Source organism: Vombatus ursinus, unplaced genomic scaffold (assembly GCF_900497805.2).
Source record: "Vombatus ursinus unplaced genomic scaffold, bare-nosed wombat genome assembly UNPS02014179.1, whole genome shotgun sequence".
Lineage (NCBI taxonomy): Eukaryota > Metazoa > Chordata > Mammalia > Diprotodontia > Vombatidae > Vombatus > Vombatus ursinus.
In genome coordinates this window covers 143,450-166,783 of record NW_020953957.1, presented here as the reverse complement: position 1 = coordinate 166,783, position 23,334 = coordinate 143,450, and the positions used below count along the sequence as shown (strand labels likewise).

General features: G+C 37.5%; 1 protein-coding gene across 2 annotated transcripts in view; it reads right to left on the bottom strand.

The window, feature by feature from the left end:
• Nucleotides 1-23,334, bottom strand: part of TRIM33 (tripartite motif containing 33) — a 157,443-nt gene that overhangs the window by 60,526 nt on the left and 73,583 nt on the right. For both annotated transcript variants that reach the window (XM_027860377.1, XM_027860378.1), the window contains exons 3-4: nucleotides 6,192-6,336; nucleotides 5,673-5,805 (exon numbers count right to left, since the gene is read on the bottom strand). In XM_027860377.1, coding sequence (XP_027716178.1) covers nucleotides 5,673-5,805; nucleotides 6,192-6,336 — 278 coding nt within the window. The remainder of the gene's footprint in view (nucleotides 1-5,672; nucleotides 5,806-6,191; nucleotides 6,337-23,334) is intronic.

The window sequence follows — 23,334 nt, the reverse complement described above, 5'->3', positions numbered from 1 at the left end:
AGTCTGTGCCCTTGAAAGGACAGTCTTGATATGATGATAATCATGTCCCTCTCATTTCCTTTTACAGCAAATTTCTGTAAAGAGGGCAGGTAAATAGTGAAAATTTTATTGCTTCAATACTCAATCTATTAATTACTTAATACTAAAACATCTAAGTTACTTTAAGAGGATGTAAAGTATGAAAAAACTTATTATTTTCAATCTGAATTTATAGTCAACTCAATATCCTAAGCAACTAATGAGTGCCTAGCTTTGCCATGCTCTTGCTAATAGTTACATTCTATCAGAATAATACAGGGCCAATATCCTCAAAAGGGGAGAATTAGATAAGAATGTAAAAATTTTTTTAAAAAATTAAATGGAATAGTTAATTTTGATAAAACAACAGTATCAGACTGTTGTCTCTAGAGCTAGGCTTCCATATGCTTCTAATAGGATATACAGGCCTTGAGTTTATTTTAGTAATGAGTTCTCAAAATTGGATTAAGGATTTTACATATAAAATTACATTAATAGTTTTAATGTTCTTCTCAAAGCTCTGTTATTAACAGAATTAGAACCATAAGGTCTATACTGGTTTTCAACACATAAACTAGTTATTGGAAAACAAATTTGAGGATATTGTACTAAATTGTACTGAGTCTTGTTACTGGCAGATTTAAGCAAAATAACCTAGAAATCTTTACAACTGACTTGATACTGAGAGAAGCATATCTTCTAGGAGGAACCCCTTCAGAGCTGCCCTGATAATGGAGCTTATTCTGGAATGTCCAAAGATGCTTCTAGGAACCAGATGACTGCATGGGACATCCGGGACATATGAAATGTCCCACTTAGACGAACATTGAGAGTGGGTTGCTAGGTTGCAGGGAGTATTAATATTATTTAATAGTGGTCATTATTGTATTGTTTTTGTTTTGATCATGATGTTTGTGTTTACTGAGTTTTCTTGGTGAACGCTGTACTTGAAAAAAGTATGGGAATAAAAGCCCTCTGGTGGTCCATATCCATATATTGAGATTATTGCTTCCGAGCAGGTAGTTAGAAATCCCTCCCTTGAGATCAAGAAGTTGGCCCAAGTCATAATGTGAGCCTATTACATCCCTTCAAATTGAAACAGATTCTTTAGCTCAAAGGGCCATGTAAAACCATATTGTCTACTTTCTTACAGCTGCAAAAGGAGCGGCCTGTGCTACAATCCTATTGTTCCTATATTAATTGATTAGATGAGACTGCAACAAGCCTCTACAAAATCCAACAGGTTGTAGCAGAAAGCCAATGGTCTAATGAAGATGTCTGTCCTTCATTTCAAAGAGGACCAGTGACATCATGAGGTGATGTCTTGACTGGCATGTGAATTGGATTTAAGTGAGACAGAGTTGCACAAAGTCATCAGTCTCACTTTCTCTTGCAGAATCAACAAAGTCCAAAGGCAAGACAAAAGTCAGGATGACTGGCGATAACCTGGGATGAAGTGGCGTTTTTGACGTCTGACCAAGTTCTAAGCACTTCACAGCACCTACTTCAGCCAACTTCATGGCTACTGGAACAAACTGTTCTCATCTGTCCATTCCACTACAGGAAGTCTTCGCATGCTTGGGGTAGACATCTGCTTAACTCACCAACAGGTCTGAGACCTATCAGTTATTCTCAACCTAGTTCAGTCTGTCTGTCAAAAAGGTTTTACAAGGGTGTGGCCACTGTGCATGCTATTGCTTCTTCAAGCCACAGGTGAGAGATGGGGAAAGGTGGACACCAAAGGTGGATGAGCAGCCCTGAAAAGGGTTTGGCAAGCCCTCACACCACAGTTGGTAGTCCTCCCTGAACACCCCCACATACCCTAATAAAGATACCACATGGTAAGACCCTTCTTCCTGGTTTTCTTGGTTATCCTCCTGAAGCGAGGATATAGACTACTATATTCAAATGGCCTCCTGTTATTCTAGGCCTCATAACTGTCTTTTGGTTTTGTATTAGCTACTGAATTACTTGCTGTACTAAAACCTTTTAAAAACTATTTCCTAATAATCTGATGATAGTTCAAAATAAGGATTCTACCATACAATGAGCCTTATCCACTTGGGATTGGGCAAGTGATTCATGAAGAACAAATGCCCCAAGGATCAAAGGGGTAAATCGAAGGAATCAAACTGACTCCATTTTGTTTGGTTCTTTCCATTTTGTGAATTAGGCCTTGCTTTGCTGTAAATCCTACAACTTGAGGGTACTGAGATATTGACATAATTCTGGGAACTAGAGTAGTGAGTATTGAGCACAAAATGTTCTGTACATTTTATATGTTTTCATAATAACCACAGAATGTACCAGGATATTCTTGAAATAACCACAAGTTTTCTAAAACTCTGATCAGAGAGAACAACCATGTTACTCAAGTTTGTGAAAGTTGAATGGTTCCTCACTATTGACTATAAGAAAATAATAAATGGTGTCATTGTGTCTACTGAGGGGCCTTGTATCCAATTTTTTATGCAACTGCGTGCCTTCCTAATAAATCAATATTCATATTTGTGAATTTAATTGCCTCAGTTCTTAAAGTTCTCAACAATTTCAACTGCCACATCTCCCACCTAGCTCCTTAAGGGCATAAAGATATCAGCTTGTCATTTCCTTGAGGGCAGAAATTGTCCTTTGTCCCTTTTGGTATCCTCAGCACTTAGCACTGTGTGGGGTACAAAGAAGGTGCTTAATAAATGTTTATTGACTGACAAAAAATGAAAATGAGCCTGTGGACCTTCCAGAGCTGCAAATCAGCATCACCAACTACCTATAGGAAATGTAAATTTTCTTTCTGAGGGACTATCATTCATTCACTGTATGAAGCCCTTGTATTTAAAATATTTTTCTAAGCCCAGGTTAGAATGCAAAAGAGAATTATAGAAATATTAATTTCATAATAACAGCCAAGAAGCAAATATAACGAGGAAAAAGATGAAAGTAATCTGGTTAGAAAGGCAAATCCAAATCAATAATAACAGAAGCAGCTTGTGGATCTAGATTGTAGCCTAGGTAGGAAGCATCATGATGAAATGTGTGTGCCTGCTCTACAGGATTTCATCATGGAAAGTGAATAGGAGAGCAAGAACAGCTCCAATACTGAATTTGAGCATTACAAACTGTGCTTCACAAGGAATGATAACAGAACTTACTGGAAAGAATACTGGTCTCAAAGTCAGGAAACATGAATTTGAGAACTGGCTGCATTACTTGTTCATGACTTTGGAAAGCCACTTAACACTTTCTGTGTCGCAATTTTCTTCTGTATAAGATAGAGATAATATTTACCCTATATCTCACATGGTTGTTGATAAGAATGTGCTCCGTAACTCCAAGTGCCACATAAATGAGAGGATGTTATCAAAAGTAGGGCTCTTCATGAGTAGGCTGAGCCAATAGAATAAAAAATGAGAGTACTAGCTAAATTAATTTACTTATTTGCTACCATCCACACCAATCAAATTAACAAAAGACTGCTCTATAGACAAGAAAAAATAATAATGAAATTCCCCTGGAGGATGAAAAGATCAAGAATTTAAAGGAAGATGAAGGGGGCAAGGAGGGAGGAAGCAGGAAGGGATTCTACCAGTACAAGATCTCAAACTATCCAAGAGAGTAGTGTAATCATCAAAACAATTTGGTCTAGGTTAAGAAATAATGAGGTCAACCACTGGAACAAATCAGGCATACAAAATATAGAAGAAAATTAATACAACAGCCTAATGTTTGAAAAACTCAAAAAATTCTGCTATTGTTTTAATAACTCACTTTTGAAACAAAACTGGTGGGACAACTGGAAAGTAATCTGATAGAAACTAAATATAGACCAATATCTCAAAGCAAGATAAGATAAACTGCAAATGGATACATGATTTAGACATAAAAGATGATATCATGAACAAATCAGAAGAGCAAAGATAAAATTACCTTTAAGATCTATGGATAAGGAAAGAGTTTATGACTAAAGAAGATATAAAGAATATAACAAGATAAAATGAACAATTTTGATTACATATAATTTAAAGTTTTTATACAAAGAAAACCAATGCAACTAAAAGTAGAAGAAAAACATAACAAGAGGAAAAAAATCTTTGCAGCAAGATCCTCTTTAAGTGTCTCATTTGCAACTTAATTCAACTTCATAAAGAATAAAAAACATTCTCCAATTGATGAAAGGGCAAAGGATATGAACAAGTAGTTCAAGGGAAGCAATCCAAGCTATTTATAGCCTTGCCAAAAGAAAGCTCAAAATCATTAATAATTAGAGAAATGCAAATTAAAACAACTCTGAGGTTCTACTTTATACCCATCAGGATTGACAGAAAAGAAAAACAACAAATGCTGGGGAGGACCGGGTCAAACAGGCACATTGGTGGAGTAGCATATTGGTCCAACCATTCTGGAAAGCAATTTGAAATTATGCATACCCTTTGACACAACAATTCAAATACTAGATTCTGTGAGCAATTCCAAAATATGGGATAGAATTATAACCCCACCCACCCCTCAAAAAGAGGAAAAGGGCCCACAATTACAAATAAATTTATACTAGCTTTTTTTGTGGGAACAAAGAACTAGAAACTAAGGGGGTGACCATCAACTGGGAAATGGCTGAACAAATCATTGTATGTTTTAAGAAATGGTGAAAGAGGCTGTTTCAGAGAAACATGTATGAAAAGATGCAGAGTGAACTGAGCAGAACCAAGAGAACAATTTATACAGCAACACCGGACCATTTAAGAATTATGAACAATGAAATGACCACTCAAATTCCAGAGGAACCATGTTGAAGCATGTTATCCAACTCCTGAAAGAGTTATGATAAAACTATGGGAGCAGACAGGCATTTTCTGGATATGGTCAAAAAAGGAATGTTTTATCTGATCATACATAGTTGTTATAAGGGTTTTGCTCTCCCCCTGCCCCCACACCCTCAATCTCCCTCAAAGAAGGGAGGGAGAAAGGAAAAAAAGAGTTTTGTTACTAGAAAAACATTTTTAATTTAAAAAAATTTTTAAAGAGCAGGGCTCGGTCTAGGTGGATGCATCAAGCTATGTTAAGCCCAAGTTATGTGTTTTTCTTGAGGCCCTCTATGAGGGATATATTTTGTTTTATCCATGCCAACACAACAGAGAAAATTAGGAATGTCTTCTGTCTTCGCACTCCAAAGATCACTGGAGCTGTGATAATAATGATGCTTTATTACTAGAGCTCCCAATTTTTCAGTATTAAGACCCTTTAAAGGCCAGGGCAAGTAACTGCCACCAGAAGTAAAGCTGACTACTGAGCACAAATGCCCTATTCTATTTAAATGGCTACATACAACACATGAGGGGTGTAGGCACAACTAACCAGAACTGGAAAAATTTCAGCTATTATTTGACCTTGCCTGTACTCAAACTCCCTGGTTGTCAGATTCAGGTTGTAAACGGACTTCTTTATCACTGTTCAAAAATTACTCATCTTATCCACTGCTTAAAAAAAAAAAGAAAAGAACAGAACTGCTGACTAACAACTTATTCTCACATCTTAAGTAACTACTGATTCTCAGATAATTCTGTATTTTAGAATAAATGGAGGTGTAAATTGTTGGGCTCCTTGAAATTTTCTTCACCTAAGCAAGTAAAACATAAGGTAAAGCATTTCAACACAGGTACCTATGTTCCTTGTGCTCCAATAGTTGGCAGTCTCTACATGTCAGTCTATCACACGTTTCACAGAAAAGTTTCAATTGCTCTTGTTTGTGGACAGGACAGAAAACAGGGCGCTGACCAGATGCTCCAACAGCCTCTGTAGCAAAATAAGCCATTTTCATATTGTAAGATGAAATCTGAGACAGTATTTAAAAGGCTTTCTGATAATCCATAATGTTGCTTTTCAGAGCGCATCAGGCAAGGTCAATTTAAGAAGCTAATAATTATATTACAACTCATTAAAATGCCAAGTCCTCATTGTCTTAAAATTAACCTCTCAAACTGACATCAAGGTGAATTACAAATGTGGTGATTTGTTTTTTCCAGAATACCAATAAAGTAGTTATGGAACTTACCTGCTCTCAAATCATATCTGTTAGACTTGAGCAGTCCCTTATGGCTCAATTTACTGTTGACAAGACAACATACACATGTACTGAAGGCGACAAAGGGCAACAATAGATATCAGAGTTTCTGTATTACCTGAGACATCTTCCTTCTTCCTAATTAGATGATCCTTAGTGAATTTGACTCGTTGATGTGCTTCTATACAAGTCTTGCAAAGCCATTCACCACATTCTACACAAAATCCAACTGCACTAGCATTATCTTCACAGCTTGTGCACACCTAAAAGAACAAATATGATCTACTATTAATTTACTTTGACGCAAATTATAAAGATCAAGGAAAAAAAAGTAGAAATATTTTAATTTGTTCATTTTTTAAAATGTTTCATCAATTATCTTTTCCTCTTTATATCATCATCATTTCACAATGACATGCCTTTCATCCCAAAACAACCTGGCTTTTAAGGAAATATCATCAAACAAAACAACAATTATTCATGTCTTAAAAAAAATCTATGCTTGCTCCCCATCTATACTCTACCAGGTGATCTCTCTGACGAAAAGGAGGTTGAAATATTTCACTCTTTGACATAATGACTTGCAATTGAATTTGATCCAAAAAAAATTTATCAAGTGCCTATGAGCCAGAAACATTGAGAATACAAAGACAAAAATGAAACAGTCCTCATTTTCAAGGTTCATATATCCTATTGGATTAGATCAGAGTTCTGAAATCTCAATGTTGATTTTCTTTAATATTAGTGCTTTGTATAACAAGTTCTCCAAGTTCTGCTTCCTTCCTATTGCATTACTTTATAAAGAATTCAAAATTTTTCTGAATCTTTCAAATTTGCTATTGCTTTATGGTACAATATTTCATTTTATTCATGTCATAATTTTATTGGTCACTCCTCAACTGGACACTTTATTTTTTCTCAGGTCTATCTAGGTCATAAAAGGGGTTCTGAAACAATTACTGTTTTACAGTAAACTTCTCCCTATAGGTCAGTTAGCTTTTCGCTTAAGTACTTAGAACTACTTTTGTTATAAGCTATATGACTACTGTTGCAGATATTATTATGTCCATTTTATAGATGAAGAAACTGAGTTTCAGAAATATAAGGTGATTTGCTGTGGTCACACAGCCACTGAAATTTTGAGTAAAGATTAAAACCCAATGCTAATGCTCTGGTGCCCATATATAATGAGTATTGATTTTGTGTTGATAGTTATGATGCTTTTAAGGCTAAAATAGTTTTGCAGACTAGTTGTTTTAAACTATTAAAATAAGCAGGAAGTCAAACTGAGACAAGATGTCAGAGGACAGGCAGTTATCCAACTGAACTCTCCCAACATTTCCCTGAAACAACTTTAATACCTCAACAGAATTTTAGAGAGGCAGCCAGCAAAAAGTGAGATTTTTTTTTCTAGCTTAAGACAACTGAGAAGGTCAGCAGGAGACATCTTTGACACCAGGGTAGTAGGTGCGTGCCAGCTCAGAGTGCATGTGCCACAAGATTAGCAGCAAGCTCTAGAGGCAGCTCTAAGAGTGGCAGCATTACTTGTAATTTCAGGAGCTCTCAACCCAGAAACCATAAGAGAATTTGACAACTGGTTAGAAAGAGATTGCAGGGGACCCTCTGGTAGCACTTGGTGCAGGTGGCACTGATTGGCAACTTCAGTAGCCATACTTAAGTTTTGGGCCACAGTTCCAAAGCAGAAAGAAGTGCTGGGGGTCTGGTACAAGGGAGTAAAAGCCCTGGCTGCAGTTCTAAAGTAAAGAGGAGCTACGAACTGGGGCCCTGGTCACAGTTCCAGGGCTCAGAAAGGTACTAGTTCTAGTGACTGCAGAGGATCAGCGTCCCTTCCTTGGTAAAGACAAGAATGCAGAACAGGAGAGCAGTGACCACATCTCTCCCCAGATCACACCACCTTGGAAGCACCAAAAACGTGCACACTCCACAAACCAGCTCTGAAAATAGCATTACAAAAAGTCTGATGCCTGAGACAGTGTCTTCTCACCCTCCAGTGAGCAAAGACCAACATTAATATAAAGTTCAAAGTCAAAATAAAGGCTGAAAAAAACTGACAAACAATAACAACAAAAAAATCTAACCATGAAAAGCTATTACAATGGCAGGGAAGACCAAGACAAACTCAGAAGAAGACATCAATATGAAAATAGCTACAAACAAAACCTCAAAGAAAAATGCTAACTGGTCCAAGCCCAACAAGAATTTCTGGAAGAATTAAAGATATAAGAGTAGTAGAGGAAAAATTTAGGAAAGAAATGAGAATGATGTAAGAAAATTATGAAGAAAGTTAACAGCTTGGTAAAAGAGGCATAAAAAGATACCGAAGAAAATAACACCTTAAAAAACAGAATTGGACTAATGGAAAAAGGGCACAAAAGCTCACTAAAGAAAATAATTCCTCAAAAAAAGATAATGACTGTATGCAACCACAAGAAACAATAAAACAAAATCAAAAGAATAAAAAATAGAAGTGTGAAATATTTCTCAGAAAAACAAAGAACCTGGAAAATAGATCAAAGAGACATAATTTAAGACTTATTGGACTCCGTGAAAGCCATGATCAGACAAAGAGCCTACACATATTTCAAGAAGTTATCAAGGAAAACAGCCCTGATAATACAGATCTAGAATGTTTAAAAAAAAAAAAAAAAAAGAATCCACTGATCATCACCTAAAAGTGATCCCAAAATGAAAACTCCCTGGAATACTACAGACAATGAAAGAGCTCCTGGGTCAAGGGAAAATACTTCAAGCAGTCAAAAAAGAAACAATTCAAATACTGTGGAGCCACAGTCAGGATCACACAAGACTTAGTGACTTCCACATTAAAGGAGTAGAAGGCTTGGAATATATTGTGAAAGACAAAGGAGCTAGGATTATAACCAAAAATCACTTACCCAGAAAAACTGAGTATAATCTTTTGGGGGATAAATGGATATTTGATGAAATAGAGGCCTTTCAAGCATTCCTGATGAAAAAACCAGAGCTCAATAGAATATCTGACATTCAAACAAGGCTTAAGGGAGGTATAAAAAGATAAAGATGAAAGAGAAATCATAAGAGACTCAATAAAGTCAAACTGTTTATACTCCTTTATGGGCAGATAATACATGCAATTCCTAGGAACTTTATCATTTTTAAGGCAGAAGCAGTTTACATAAAAAGAGGGCAAAGGTATGATTTGACTTATGTTGGGACAATCTCAAAAAAAAAATGAAGAACTGAGAAAGAGGGATGCACTGCAAGAAGGAAGAAGGGAGAGGCAGAATGGCGGAAACTATCTCACATAAAAGAAGCTGGCAAGAAAGAGTTTTCATAGTGGAGGGGTAAACGGAAGTTGGAATTGATTCAGAGAGGAAGAATATGTGTGTATACCTATACATATATACACACACACAGTTTTATATAGAAATCTAACTTTCCAATAGGGAAATGGGGAGGGGGGGATTGGCTAAGAGAAAGGGGGAAAAATGTTAAAAGGGAGGACACATTAAAGGAGGCAGTGGTTAGAAACAAAGTAGACTTTTGAGGAGGGACAAGATAAAAAGAGAGAGAAGGGGAAACAGAAGAAAATGGGACAGAAAAAAATGCACAGGAATCGTTACTATGAAAGTGAATGGGATGAGCTTACCCAAAAAAAGGAAGCAGACAGCAGAATGGATTAGAAACCAGATTCCAACAATATGTCATTTACAAGTGACACACTTGAAATTGAAACACAGACACACAGACACACACACATAGAGTGAAAATAAAGGGCCAGAGAAGAATCTAATATGCTTCAGCTGAATTTAAAAAAAAAAGAAAGGCAGGGGAAACAATCATGATCTCAGCCAAAGCAAAAACAAAAGCTAAAATAAACTTAATTAAAAGGGATTATCATGAAACTACATTTTGATAAAAGGGACCAAAGACAAAGAATATATTAAAAAAAATTAGTACAAATTTCTCTGATAAAGACCTCGTTTCTCAAATATACACTGAAATAAAACTTAGCCAAATCAGTAAAAATAAGACTCTTTCTCCAATTTATGATAAATGGTCAAAGGATATAAATAGGCAGTTTTCAGAAGAAGAAATCAAAGCTATCTATAGTCATATTTTACTTGGTTTTTGAAAAAAAAATATGGCTAATAAGGAAATGTTTTGCATGATTTTACATGTATAATTGATATACTGCTTGCCTTCTCTGTGGGTAGAAGACATGGGGAGGGAAGGAGGGAAAGAACTTGGAAGCATTTAAAAAAGTGCTTAAAAAAATAATAATTTTGAAGGTCTTTTTTTAAAAAGCATAAACTGTGACAAGAAAAAAAGCTAGGCTGAATAAAATGACATGGTTAAAATACAAATGAAAGAAACATGAGAGATAACATGTACATATATGTATATATACAAAAATATGGACAAAATTGACCCAAAAATGTTGATGTCATACTGCATAATATAAGACATAATAAATACTATAAAATTACAAGAATAAAATAAAAGAAAAATGCCCAGATCTTACAACCACGGGGCAAAGTAAAAACAGAAGGAATCTACCAGTCTCTTCCTGAAAGAAAACTCAAAATGCAAACTCCCAGAACATCACAGCCTAAATCTACAGCTTCCAGGTCAATGAAAAAATACTGCAAACAGTCAGAACGAAAGAATTCAAGTACCAACGAGCCAGAGTCAAGATCACATTAATTTAGCAGACACCACTATAAAGGAGCAGACAACTTAGAACGTGATATTACAGAAGGCACAAGATATGGGTTTACATCCAAAAATAACATGCCCAGAAAAAAATGAGTATAATGCTACAGGGGGAAAATGTACCTTTGGTGAAACAGAAGACTTCTAAGCATTTTGATGAAAAGACTAGATAGAGCTAGTGGAGAAACTCTGAAGCTCAAACACAAGAGTGAAGAGAAACATAAAAATGTAAACATGAATGTATAATGTGAAGGACAAAGCAAGGATAAGCTGTTTACATTTAAATATGGGGAGATGATACGTTTATCCCCTGAGCCCTATTATCATCAGGGGTCAAAGAGGGAGTCTAATTAGACAAAGCTTGGGATTCTGTTATGTCCTAATGATCTTAAGAGAAGAATGAAAAGAAAGGGGAAGAAAAGAAAGGGGCAGAAGGGAAAGGAAGGTTAGAGAAAATCATCTCTCATAATTAGGGTGCACAAGTAGGCTTCTATACAAACAAGGAAGAGAGGGTAGCGGAACAAGTGACACTTCATCTGAAATAGTTAAAGGAAGGAAGAACTTGTATGTACTTGTGCCTGCGTGCGTGTGCGTGTGCGCACGCACACGCACACACACACACACACACACCCTGAAAACCAAAACATTTCATTCAACAGGGAAAACAGGCGAGAAAGGGGAGAAACTTAGAGGGGGAATTAAAAGGAGGGTAGATTAAGGAAAGAATAAGTCCTAAGTAAAGCAAACTAAGAATCTCCAAAAACATTTATAGCAGTACTGTTTGTGGTGGCAAAGAATTAGGAACTGAGGTAATGTACATCAATTGGGCAATGACTGATATGCAAACGTAATAGAATACTATAGTGTCACAAGAAATGATAGAATGGGATGGTTTCAGAAAAATCTGGTTAGATTCTTACGATATTATGCTGAGTGAACAGAACCAAGAGAACAATTTATACACTGAAAGTAATATGGTAAAGGCAAACAACTTCGAAAGAAGTAGGAACTCTTATCAGAAAAATGACCAAACATAATTTCAGAGGACTAATGATGAAACAGGCTACTCATCTCCTGACACAGAAATAAAGGACTCATATTGACAAAGACAGAAATAGTTATTTTTGAATATGGACAATGTGGAAATTTATTTTGATTGACTATACACATTTGTAATGGGGTTTGTTTTACTTTAGTTCTCAAGTTGGGGCTGTGGAGGAAAAGACAGATTTTTATTGACTACATATGCACACATACATATAGATATATAATCTGAAAGAAAGAAATTAACACAAAGAACATTATAACTTACATCATTCAGTCAGGCTCTGCTGGGCACTTCCCCCTATGCCCAAGAGAATTTATGCTTGGCCAGCCCTTCCGTAGGGACCCAACCAAAGCTGCAGTAACTGTTAGAACCCCCTCCACCCAAGCACACCTATCAGATATGGACCTTGCCTTTCCATAAGAAGAAAAGGAGGAAAAGGGATTAAGCATCAAGCTGAAAACAAGTGGCTCCATGGGGCCAAAGGGAAAGGTGATTGAAAAAATAGTTGAGATGTGTCCCATACCTGGAAGTTTCTCAGAGCAGAATCACAGGCCAGTTACCTCATACAAGGAGGCTAGGGAAGTTCTGCACCAATAGTTACGAGGGAGGAGACAAGCAGCAAATGACAAGGAAGGCCATAAAAAGAGGGGGGAGGGGGAAGAAGAGGCAGTTACACCAATGACATCAAAAGAGAAAAAAAAGCTTACTTCACGTATAAACCAAAAGAGGATTTTAAAAAGGAAAATAAGCAAAATTGCAAAAAGAAATCAAAATATGGCAAATACTATAATGAAAAGGAACCAATAAATAATACATGACCAAAGACAGAATTCTACACATCCCCAGAGAGAATGGAACAAGGATCAGAAAGGTTAAAAAGAGAAATAAAATTCACAAGAGATTTGGGATAAATTTAGGCCAGAAATTAAGAACTTAAGAATGTCAAAGGTGTAATGCAGAATTGAAAACAATTAGCAGACTAGAAAAAATGTAATTGGTAATAGAGAATCTCTCTAAATATCAACAGATTTGGAAGACAAAAATAGTAAAATGGACAAACCTTGTCAGGAAAAAAAGGGGCAAAAATGTAAAAGAAACACAGAAATAGGCAGTCATTAAACTTTTAAGGACCTATTTCGTACCAGGCACTGTGTTAAGCACTAGAGATAAAAAGAAAGGCAAAAACAAGTCTCTATTCTCAAGGAGCTCAAAGTCTAACGTGAGACACAGAATGTTAAACAACTATTTACAAAGAGGGTAGATGCAGGATAAATTGCAAATATCTACAGAGGGAAAGCACTAGAATTAAGGGAGATCAGAAAAGCTTTCTTATAGAAGGTGGGTTTGATGTTTTTTGGTTTTGTTTTTGGTTTTTTTTTGGCTAAAACTTGAAGGAAACCAGGAGGCAGAGATAAGGAGAGAGAGCATCCTAGGCAGAGAGGATAAGCCCACGAAAATGTCACTAGTCAGGAGATAAAGTATCTTGTTTAAGGAATAGCAAAGAGCCCAGTGTCAGAAGATTACCTCCCACCAGGGATATGAAATGTAAGAAGACTGGAAAGGGGCTGGAGGGAGAGGAGGAACGGTGCCAGTTTATGAAAGGACTTGAAATGCCAAACAGAGGATTTTATATTTAATCCTAGAAGTGATAGGGAGCCACTGAAGTTTATTGAATAGAGGGATGATACGGTCAGAACTATCCTTCAGGAAGATTCTATTCGTTAGCTAAATGGACGATGGACTGGAATGGGAAGAAACATGAGGCAGGGAGAGCAAGCAGACAGCTACTGAAATAATCAAGGTATGAGGTGATAAGGGCCTGCACAACTCAAGAGGACAAAGACGGAAAGTTGTTATAATTTAATGAACCAGTATCAACACTAAAGATGAAGCAGTGTTCATTAAAATTATATGCACAGCTTAAACTTTAGATGTTCATGTGAAAGGTTGGTGAGCAATCTATCTCTTTCATATATACTTCAGCAAAGATCTAAAAAGGTTACCAGAATTAATGATCAAGAAATGGAGACAATAATAAGCTCTTTCATCAAACCTACAACTTCACAAAAAAGCCAGAAGTTGGAAGAGATATACCATAAAGGTAAACCTGAACTAGGTAAACAGAACTAAAGCCAACAGCTGCATTTTCACCAGTGATGCCAATATCCCAAATAAACACTATTAAGACCACAGAGCCCTGACTGGGGATTTATTAGAGGGTCCAGAAAACAGAGTTATACCAAGGAGCCAGAAAACTTTAGTACCTAGACCACCAGACAGATCAGAGGAGTGGGAGGATGTCCAGAAAACTACAGCATCTTGACTGAGAATGTACCAGTAAGACTAGAGGTAGCAGGCTTTGGACCAGGGACACTGAAACCTGCTGGAACTCTCAGTGTAAAAACAACTGGCAAGACAGAAGGCAGTAGCAGGAGGTAGGAAAATCAGCAACCTGATCAAACAGGGATTGATGGCCCCAGCCAAGAATACAGAAGAAGGCAGAGTTGTCTGTGTTTATAGAGATATAAACAGAAGATACAAAACGAAATTTTAAAAAATATGATTCAAGAGATACTAAAGAAATAAAACACAAAAGAAGAGATTAGCTCCACAACAGGTATAAATAAAGTATCAGGGGAGGGTGAAAAAAAGGATAGATGATGAAGACTCCAAGAGAGAGGCTGGAAAAAATAAAACTATAGGTGAAATAAAAGCCTCTAAAGAATTAGAAGGGGAAAACAGATTTAAAAAGAAGCTTGAAAATTTATTCATATAGTAAACTCCCTAAAAATTAGATAGAAGTAAAACACAATGATTTTATAAGACAACAAGAAATATTAAAACAAAATCAAAAGACAAATACATACATACATATATATACATATATATACATATATATACATATACATATATATATATATATATATGGTATCGATTATCAATTAACTAACCTGGAAAAAAGATCAAGAAAAAAAACTTTTAAGATTCAATAAGCTCCAAATGAAAAGCATAACAAAAAAAACCCTACATGCTATATTTTAAGAAATCATAAATGCAAACCTTCTAGATCTATTACAATCAGAAAATAAGAGAAAAATAAATGGAGGAATTCACCAACGACCTGAAAAAACTTTAAAAAAAAGGATATAACCAGGAATATCATAACCAAAATCCAGAACTTCCAAACCAAATTAAAAATATAAGGAGCCAGAAAAAAAGCTCAAGTGCTAGGGAACCATAGTATCACAGGACTATGGTTCAAGTAAAAGAAAGGAGAAAAAAAATCCTAGAATACAGTATTCTGAAAGACAAAAGATAATGACAGTAAAGAGAGTAAAGACAGTAAGTTATGCAACCAACCTGAGCATAATTCTATATTGGGGAAAAATGGAATATTAAAGCTTTTAAGCACTTCTGGGGGGGGAAAAAGAGCTTAGTAAAACTCTAAAAATAAAAACACAGGAATCAAAATAAACCCAAAAATGTAAATACATTTGACCTTCTTTTAGAAAGAGCTAAAGAAAGATGAATTTCTAACATTTTAATGTGGGTGAAGACACAAGAGTCACTTCAGACTCATAATGCCTTCAAGGGCCAATGAGAAGTTAAATTAAGACAAACATGGGGCCAAGTGTGGCTTTGTTCTGCTGTGCTGGTTTTAAGAAAAAGAAAGAAAGGAAAAGTATTAGATGAGGGAAGAAACAAAGAAGGGGGGAAAACTTCCTAACTCAAATGCAGCAGGTAAAAATAAAACATGCAATCACAGAGGAAGAAGAAGAGGTGTGGGAAGAATATACATTTAAAAAACCTTACTGAAAAGGAAAAAAAAAAAACCCCAAATACTACAAAGTAGAGAAATAAATAGATGTTTCCTTAGTTTGGTAGATACTATTTATCTAAAGCCAAGAGGTATCATCATTATCAAAATCATCATCACTTTGACTCACCATCTTGCCCAGGCTATAAGTGGTTGGGGCTCTCATGAGACGATCCCACCACTTACTGCCATAGGAGGCTGGCCCTGTTCTATTTCCCACCTGGGCCAGAATGACCCTGTCTCAGCTATTCAGTTGTCAGCAGACTGTGGCTGTACTTAAGTGCACATACCTGATCAGCAAATTTCATTAAAGCTTAGAACTTAGAAGCGCAGCCTCAGATTCTCTGGGAGCAGATACAGGTGTATGCCACTATGGCCAGCAATGGCAGTATTATTTGCAACAGAAAAACACTAGAAACCCTGACAATAAGGACAGGGGTAAAACAAATGTTGGGGCTAGCTAGGTGGCACAATGGAGAGAGTGCCAGGCCTACAGTCAGGAAGACTCCTCTTCCCAAGTTAAAATCTGGCCTCACACACTTACTAGTTGTGTGACCCTCGGGAATTCACTTAACCCTGTTTGCCTCAGTTTCTTCATCTGTCAAATGAACTGGAGAAGGAAATGGCAAACATCCAGTATCTTTGCCAAGAAAACCTAAATGGGGTCACAAAGAGTCAAACCTGACTGAAAAACAATTGAACAAAACAACAAAGCTAATGCAGCCAGCATTACCAATATTATTTGCTGATACAGCAATAAAACAAGAAAATAAAGTGGGGGAATAAGAATAGGCAAATAGCAAAATTAACACTTTCCACAGATGACATAATGGTCTACTATAGAGTCCTAGAGATTGAACTAAAAATTAACTGAAACAATAACTTCCTGAAGATAAAATACCAACATAAATCATCATCATTTCTTTTCTTTCTTTCTTTTTTTTTTGGTGAGCCAATTGGGGTTAAGTGACTTGCCCAGAGTCACACAGCTAGTGAGTGGTATGTGTTTGAGGCTGGATTTGAACTCAGGTCCTCCTAATTCCAGAGCCGCTGCTCTATCCACTGTGCCACCTAGCTGCCCTCGATCATCGGCATATTTATGAGATATTACCAAAAAAATGCAATAAGAAGACATACAAAAATTTCATTCAAAATAACTACAGAATATTTAAAATATTTGGAAGTCTACTACCAAGGCAGAAAAGAAGTATTATATCAACATAATTATAAAACATTCTTTATAAAACAAAGAGAAAGCTAAATAATTGGAAAGAAAGCAACTGCTCATGGTTAGGAGGTGTCAATATATGAAAATGACAGTGCTATCTAAACTAATATACATATTCAATGCCATAACAAATGATTACTTCATAGATAAAAAAATAAAAAGTTCAAGAGTCTCAAGGGAGATAACAACAGCTAACATTTATATAGCACTTACTATGTGTCACTGTGCTAGGAATAATAATGACAATGAAAAAAGCAGGAAGAAAGCAGGTTTAGAATTATTACATCTCAGAGGGAGAGCTAAGACGGCGGAGTAAAGGCAGGGACTTGCCTGAGCTCTCCTCAAAATGCCTTTAAATAAGGACACTAAACAAATTCTAGAGCAGCAGAACCCACAAAAATATGGAGTGAAACAGTTTTCCAAACCAAGAAATTTAGAAAGTCATCAGGAATGGTCTGCTGCACAGGATGAGAGAGAAGCGCAATCTAGCCCAGGTCATGCCAGCACAAACCTGGCCCCAGCAAACCAGGAGCAAGTGTCAGGGCCCACAGGGTTACAAAACCATGCATACCCTTTGACAAAGCAATACCACTTTTAGATCTTCTAGATCTGTATCCCAAAGAGATAAAAAACAAAAAGGAAAAGGACCTATTTGTACAAAAATATTTACAGCAGCTCTTTTAGTGGTGGCAAAGAATTGGAAATTGAGGGGATGTCTAACTGGGGAATAGCTGTTGTATATGATTGTGATGGAGTATTACTGTGCTTTAAAAAATGATGAGCAGAATGCTCTCAGAAAAACCTGGAAAGACTTACATGAATTAATACAAAGTGAAATGAGCAGAACCAGAATATTGTACCCAGTAACAGCAATACTGTATGATGATCTACTATGAATAACTTAGCTATTCTCAGCAATACAACGATTTAAGACAATTCTATAGGATTTATGATGAAATACTGTCCATCTCCAGAAAAAGAACTGGTAGAACCTAAATGCAGATAAAAGATACTTTTTCTTTACTTTCTTTATTTTTCTTAGTTTTCTTTTTGGTCTTTATTTTCCCCCCCACAGAATGACTTACATGGAAATGTGTTTTAAATTGCTTGCCTTCTCAGTGGGGAGGGGGGAGTAGAGGGAGGAAGATAATTTAGAACTCAAATTTTGAAAAAAGAAAAAAGAATATTACAATTGTTTTTACATGCTACTGGGGAAAATATTAAATAAGATCAGAAGAATACAAAATAAGACAAAAAAAGAATTACTAGACCTCAAACTCTATTACAGAGAAGTAATCATCAAAAATATTCAGTACTGGTTTAAAAATGGAAAAATCAATCACTAGAACAGATTTTCATAAGACCCAGAAAAAAACAAACACAGCACCAATCCAACAATTAACATTTATTAAGCACATATATGTGCCAATTAAGTGCTATGTACACAAAGAAAGTTAGAAATATGCAAAATATGCAAACAATTATGTAACCAATCAATCAATAAACATTTATTAAGTGTCTATGTGCTAGGCTCTGGGGATACAAAAAGAAGGAAAAGACCGTCCTCTGCCCTCAAGAAGCTTACGATTTAATGGGGAACATAACACACAAACAGATACAAAGCAAGCTACATACAAGATAAATAGTAGATAATTAACAGAAGGAAAACACTGGAATTTAGAAAGGATGGGGAAGGTTTCCTGTAGAAGAGGGACTGTTAGTTAGGACTTAAAGGAAACCAGGGAAGTCAGTAGTCAAAGAAGAGCAGAGAGAAGGTTCCAGGCAAGGAAGCTAGCCAGAGAAAATGTCAGGAGCAAAGAGGTGGAGTGTCTTGTTTGTGGAATAGCTAAGAGGCCAGTAAGATCAAAGAGTACACGTTGGGGAATAAGGTGTAAGAAGATTGGAAAGGTAGGAAATGGAGGAAAGGCATAGGTTACGAAGGGCTTTGAATGCAAACCGATGTGGTATGTGACCTAGGAGGCAAGAGGAAGCTATTGAAGTTTATTGATTGGGGGGCAGGGAGGCCAAGTGATATGATCAGACCTGAGTTTTAGGAATATCACTTTGGTGGTTGAATAGAGGTTGGATTGGAGGAGAGACTTGAGGCAAACAGATGCACCAGCAGGCTACTGAAGTGATACAGGCATGAGGGGATAAGGGCCTGCAACTAGAATGATGGCAGGTGTCAGAGGAGAGAAAAGGGTGTATTTGAGAGATGTTGCAAGGGTGAAATCAACAGGCCTTGGCAACAGATTAGATATGGGGGGGGGGGGGTGAGAAATAGTGAGGAATCCAGGATGAATCCTTAGTTGCAAGCCTGAGGGATGTGAGGATGATGCTGTCCTCTACAGTAATGAAAAGATGCCAGGGGGAGGGTTTGGAGGAAAAGATGAGTTCAAGCTGTCTACTGGACATCCAGTTCACCTTGTCTGAAATGCAACTGGAGATACAAGATCGGCAATCAGAAAAGAATTTGGGGGGAGGAGAGGTAGATTTGAGAATCATCTGCATAGAGATGAAATCACCAAGTAAAGTAGCATAGAGGGAGAAGAAAAGAGGGTCCAGGATGGAACCATGAGAGATACCTGATGAAGTGTGGAGACCTGGACCCTGAATTTTCCCATACATTTCAGCAGCCCTGGATTTTCCCCCACAACCCAGTCCCTGGCCTCTCACCCATCCCAGCCCACCTAGACACTCAATAGTCCTTTCACTACGGCTCTCTAACCTTGCCCAGACCACTTAACTCCTTTCACTGTCCAACCTGGACCACCCCAGGCTATTTACCACTTCTTAATCACATTCAAATCTTCTGTCTTTTTTTGTGTTTAAGTATCAATCTTACCCCCATCAAAGCACAGATTCCCTAAGAATCTACCCACCCTATTGGCCTTAGTATCAATCTTGTCACTTGCACTGAAAGAAGGCTTTAGTGCTTGAATTCTTTCCAGGCAGACTCCCTGTACCCTGACATTTCAGGGTTCCCAGCAACCCCGAACCACATCGTCAGGGTTCCCAGCAACACGAAACCACATCATACTCACAGTTAGAGGCCATGATCTGGAAGAGGATCTAACAAAGGAGACAGAGATAGAGTGGTCATTTAGGTAGGATGAGAACCAGGCAAGAGTGGTATCCCAGAAATTTAAGAGAAGAGAGCATCCAGGAGTAGGGAGTGAATAACAGTGTCAAAGACTGCTGAGAGGTCAACGAGAATGAGGATTGAGAAAAAGGTCACTGAATTTGTCAATTAAGAGAGCACTGCTTGCTGCTGCTGTTTGTCCTTAATTCTCAAAGAGGACCATAACATTAGAGAGGGGATGCCATGACATGCAAGTGAATTGGATTAAAGTGAGGGAGGGCTGTGTAAAGTCACCAGCTTCACTTTCTCCCCTGGAGCCATCTGGGTCCTGTGGCCAGATATAGATCAGGACAACTGCAGATGGCTCATGAAGCAATGGGGAACCTTGGACTTTTTAAGCTAAGGTCTTTAACAGGTCTCAGTTTGACTGTGGCAATGCTTTAATAAGAAATGAGGTAAAGAATGGCTTCTTAAAAAAAAAAAAGATATGAGAAGGGAAGACCATGAGGGTATCTGGCCAAAACAGAAACAATTACTATTAACATTCATTCTGAGACAACCAGGGCCCAAACAATGACCAAGTAGGGCTTGGTCTGAGAAAAGGAAAAAAAAAAGTTTCAGAGATGAAAAATTTATATTCCCTTTGGGTAGAGCACCTGCAGGTAAAGGTGAGATCATTAGTAATTTGAGACAGCAACTTCAGTGGAACAATGTCAGAAACTGTATTGTAAAGAGGAGAGAAGAAAAAGTAGAGTTATTTATTGCAGATGACCTTTTTGAAGAGTTTACCTACAAAGGGCAGAACAGAAACAGGATAATAATGGGAATGGAAGGACTGAGTAAGAGTTTTTTCAAGATGGAAAGTCATGGACATGTTTATAGGTGGGAAATAAGCCAGCAGAGAAGGAAAGACTGAAAATAAGTCAAAGTGGGGAAAAAGAGCAGGCAACTTGTTGGAGGAGACAGGGTGCATGGGATCACTTGAACAAGTAGAGGGATGAGCCTTGGTAATGTTAGAAATGAGGCCTTAGAGACCCCCAGAGCAGAGTGGAGGCTTAAGCCCTGGTGAGCTGCCGCAGCCAATTGCCCCTTCGTTGTATGACTCTGGGAAATGAAGCCTTTTAGTCACAGATGAAACTAAGTTCAGAGTAAGTGAAGAATTGTTTATTATGGTTCTTGCAAGAAGTGGGCACAACTCCCAGAAGAGAGTGCACCAAATACAGAAGCAAGAGAAAGCTTTATACTGTTAGAACACCATGACTCCTCCCTTCCAGGCCCGGATTGGTCCATTTCTTTCTGGGTTACAATCTTCCCATTCCACCCATCCCATGTTTCCCCTTCATATGTTCTCCCTCCCTCATCATATGAGGCATGATCAGCTAATGAGGCTCTAAAATTATGTGGGGTGTTGTCAGATAATATTATATCAGCTAATTAAGCATGCACAGTTCCAAAAGTCTGTGCCCTTTGTCCTACATAGGGCTGGTTAAAACCGCTTCTGCCCTCTAGGAACTCCGAAGTCTATTTCAAAATAACTTGTATTTACCAAATTCTTTGCTGATGTTGTAAGATGTCAAAGGTTATCTTAAATTGTGGGAGCACGATACCTGGTCCCTTACAGTAAGGAGTAGAGCCAATTCATCATGTGAGAGAGGTGAGGGAAGAGAGAGTGGCAGAAAGCCCGAGCGATATGAGGTAAGGAAGAGGGGAAAGGAAGGAGTTCACAGCCAATGGTCTTAATCTAGTCCTTAATTTTTTCTGTAAAATATGAGGCAAGATGCTCAGATGAGAGAATTGGGGGAAGGGGAGTCAGGGAAGTTTGAAGAGGGATGAAAAGGTTTGGAAGTGCCATTGTGGAGAATGAGATAGTGAGTTCATGAGGGAGGTAGAGAAATGTTGAGGTTCAGGGGCACCCCAAAATGTTGGGATGCAGGATTGTCTCGAAAGAATTCACTCAGGCTATCTCCAAATCAAGTAAAGGTATTTACTCCAGGTAACAACACACCAAGCAGGCTCCTCCAACCCTCAACGGAGACCCCCAGCTTAAGGGGAGGGGGAAACTCCCTAAGGGAGGGGGGCCCCCATGGGAGACACCCACTTAAGGAAGACACCCAATAGGGGAAATGCCCCCTAGCCAGGAGAAGCTAGAGATTTTTATAAAGGAAAACCTGCCTTGGGCAGGGAAATGAGGTAATCAGGGATGGAAAGGTAGAGAGGAAGATGAAATAACCAGGGACACAGAGACAAGGGGTCAGGGTTAGTTCAGAGTTTTGCACATATCTAGGCACATCATTATTCCATATAGGTCCCATTTAATTTTGGTATTTCATTGACCAGTCTATCAGAATCTCATCAAAACTGAATGATGTAATATTGTAATGATCAAGCTTGGCCCTAAAGAAAAGATATAAAAAGTCACTTCTCTGCTTCTTTATCAATGTTTTAAAAATGAGTATGGATGGAACACTGCATGTAATGCCAGACTATTTCAATACACTGATTACTTTTGCTGAGTTAAGGACAACTCTCTGGGAAGATGTGGGGATAGGAATACATTGAGAAATGCAAGTGACATAAAAAGCGAAAGGTACTAAAAATTACTTTTAAAGAAAAAGAAATGATCAGTAACTTTGGGCAGAACAGCTCCAAATGAATGATAAACTTGGAAGCCAGATGTCAAGGGGTTAGGAAGTGAGAGGAGTGGAAGCGGAAGCAGTAGATATAGATAGCTACTGACTGTGAAAGGAAGGAGATGTAGGATAATCACTTTCGAAGGTGGAAGGGTCAAGTGAGGCTATGTTAAGGAAAAGAGAGATGTGCTTGCAAGCAGCAAGGAATGAACCAGAAGAAAAAGAGAGATTAAACATTATAGAGATATTATGAGTGTGAGGGCAATCCTTCAAAGAAGCAAGAAGTTACTAGGTTCAATACAAGTAGATCAGCTGGCCTTAGTAAAGAGAAGCACCATCTAATCTTCAAACGCTAAAGTTAGAAGATATAAAAGGATGTGAAGGACTCCACTCACTTTCAAGACCTTCACAATCTACTTCTGAAAGATTATTTTGAAATGTTGAGTAGGTGAAAAAATACACCTAAAAGTGAATGGATTTTCACAGTGTTGTATGAGGTGAGGTCTCCTTACCAGGGAGTGGAGAGGGGCTGAACAGAGAAAAGATCATTATTAGGTTGTTGGCACATAATTGACACTGAGATCTTTCAAGTTGCTAACATGTTTACTTTCTAGATTTCACCCATCTTCTGACTTTCAAATATCTGACTCCACTATGGTTTTTTCAACAACAATGCTTAGAAATCATTGTTTGTACTAACGCTCCATTTCCTTTCCTCTACAGGTTCAGGCTCAGCTTTG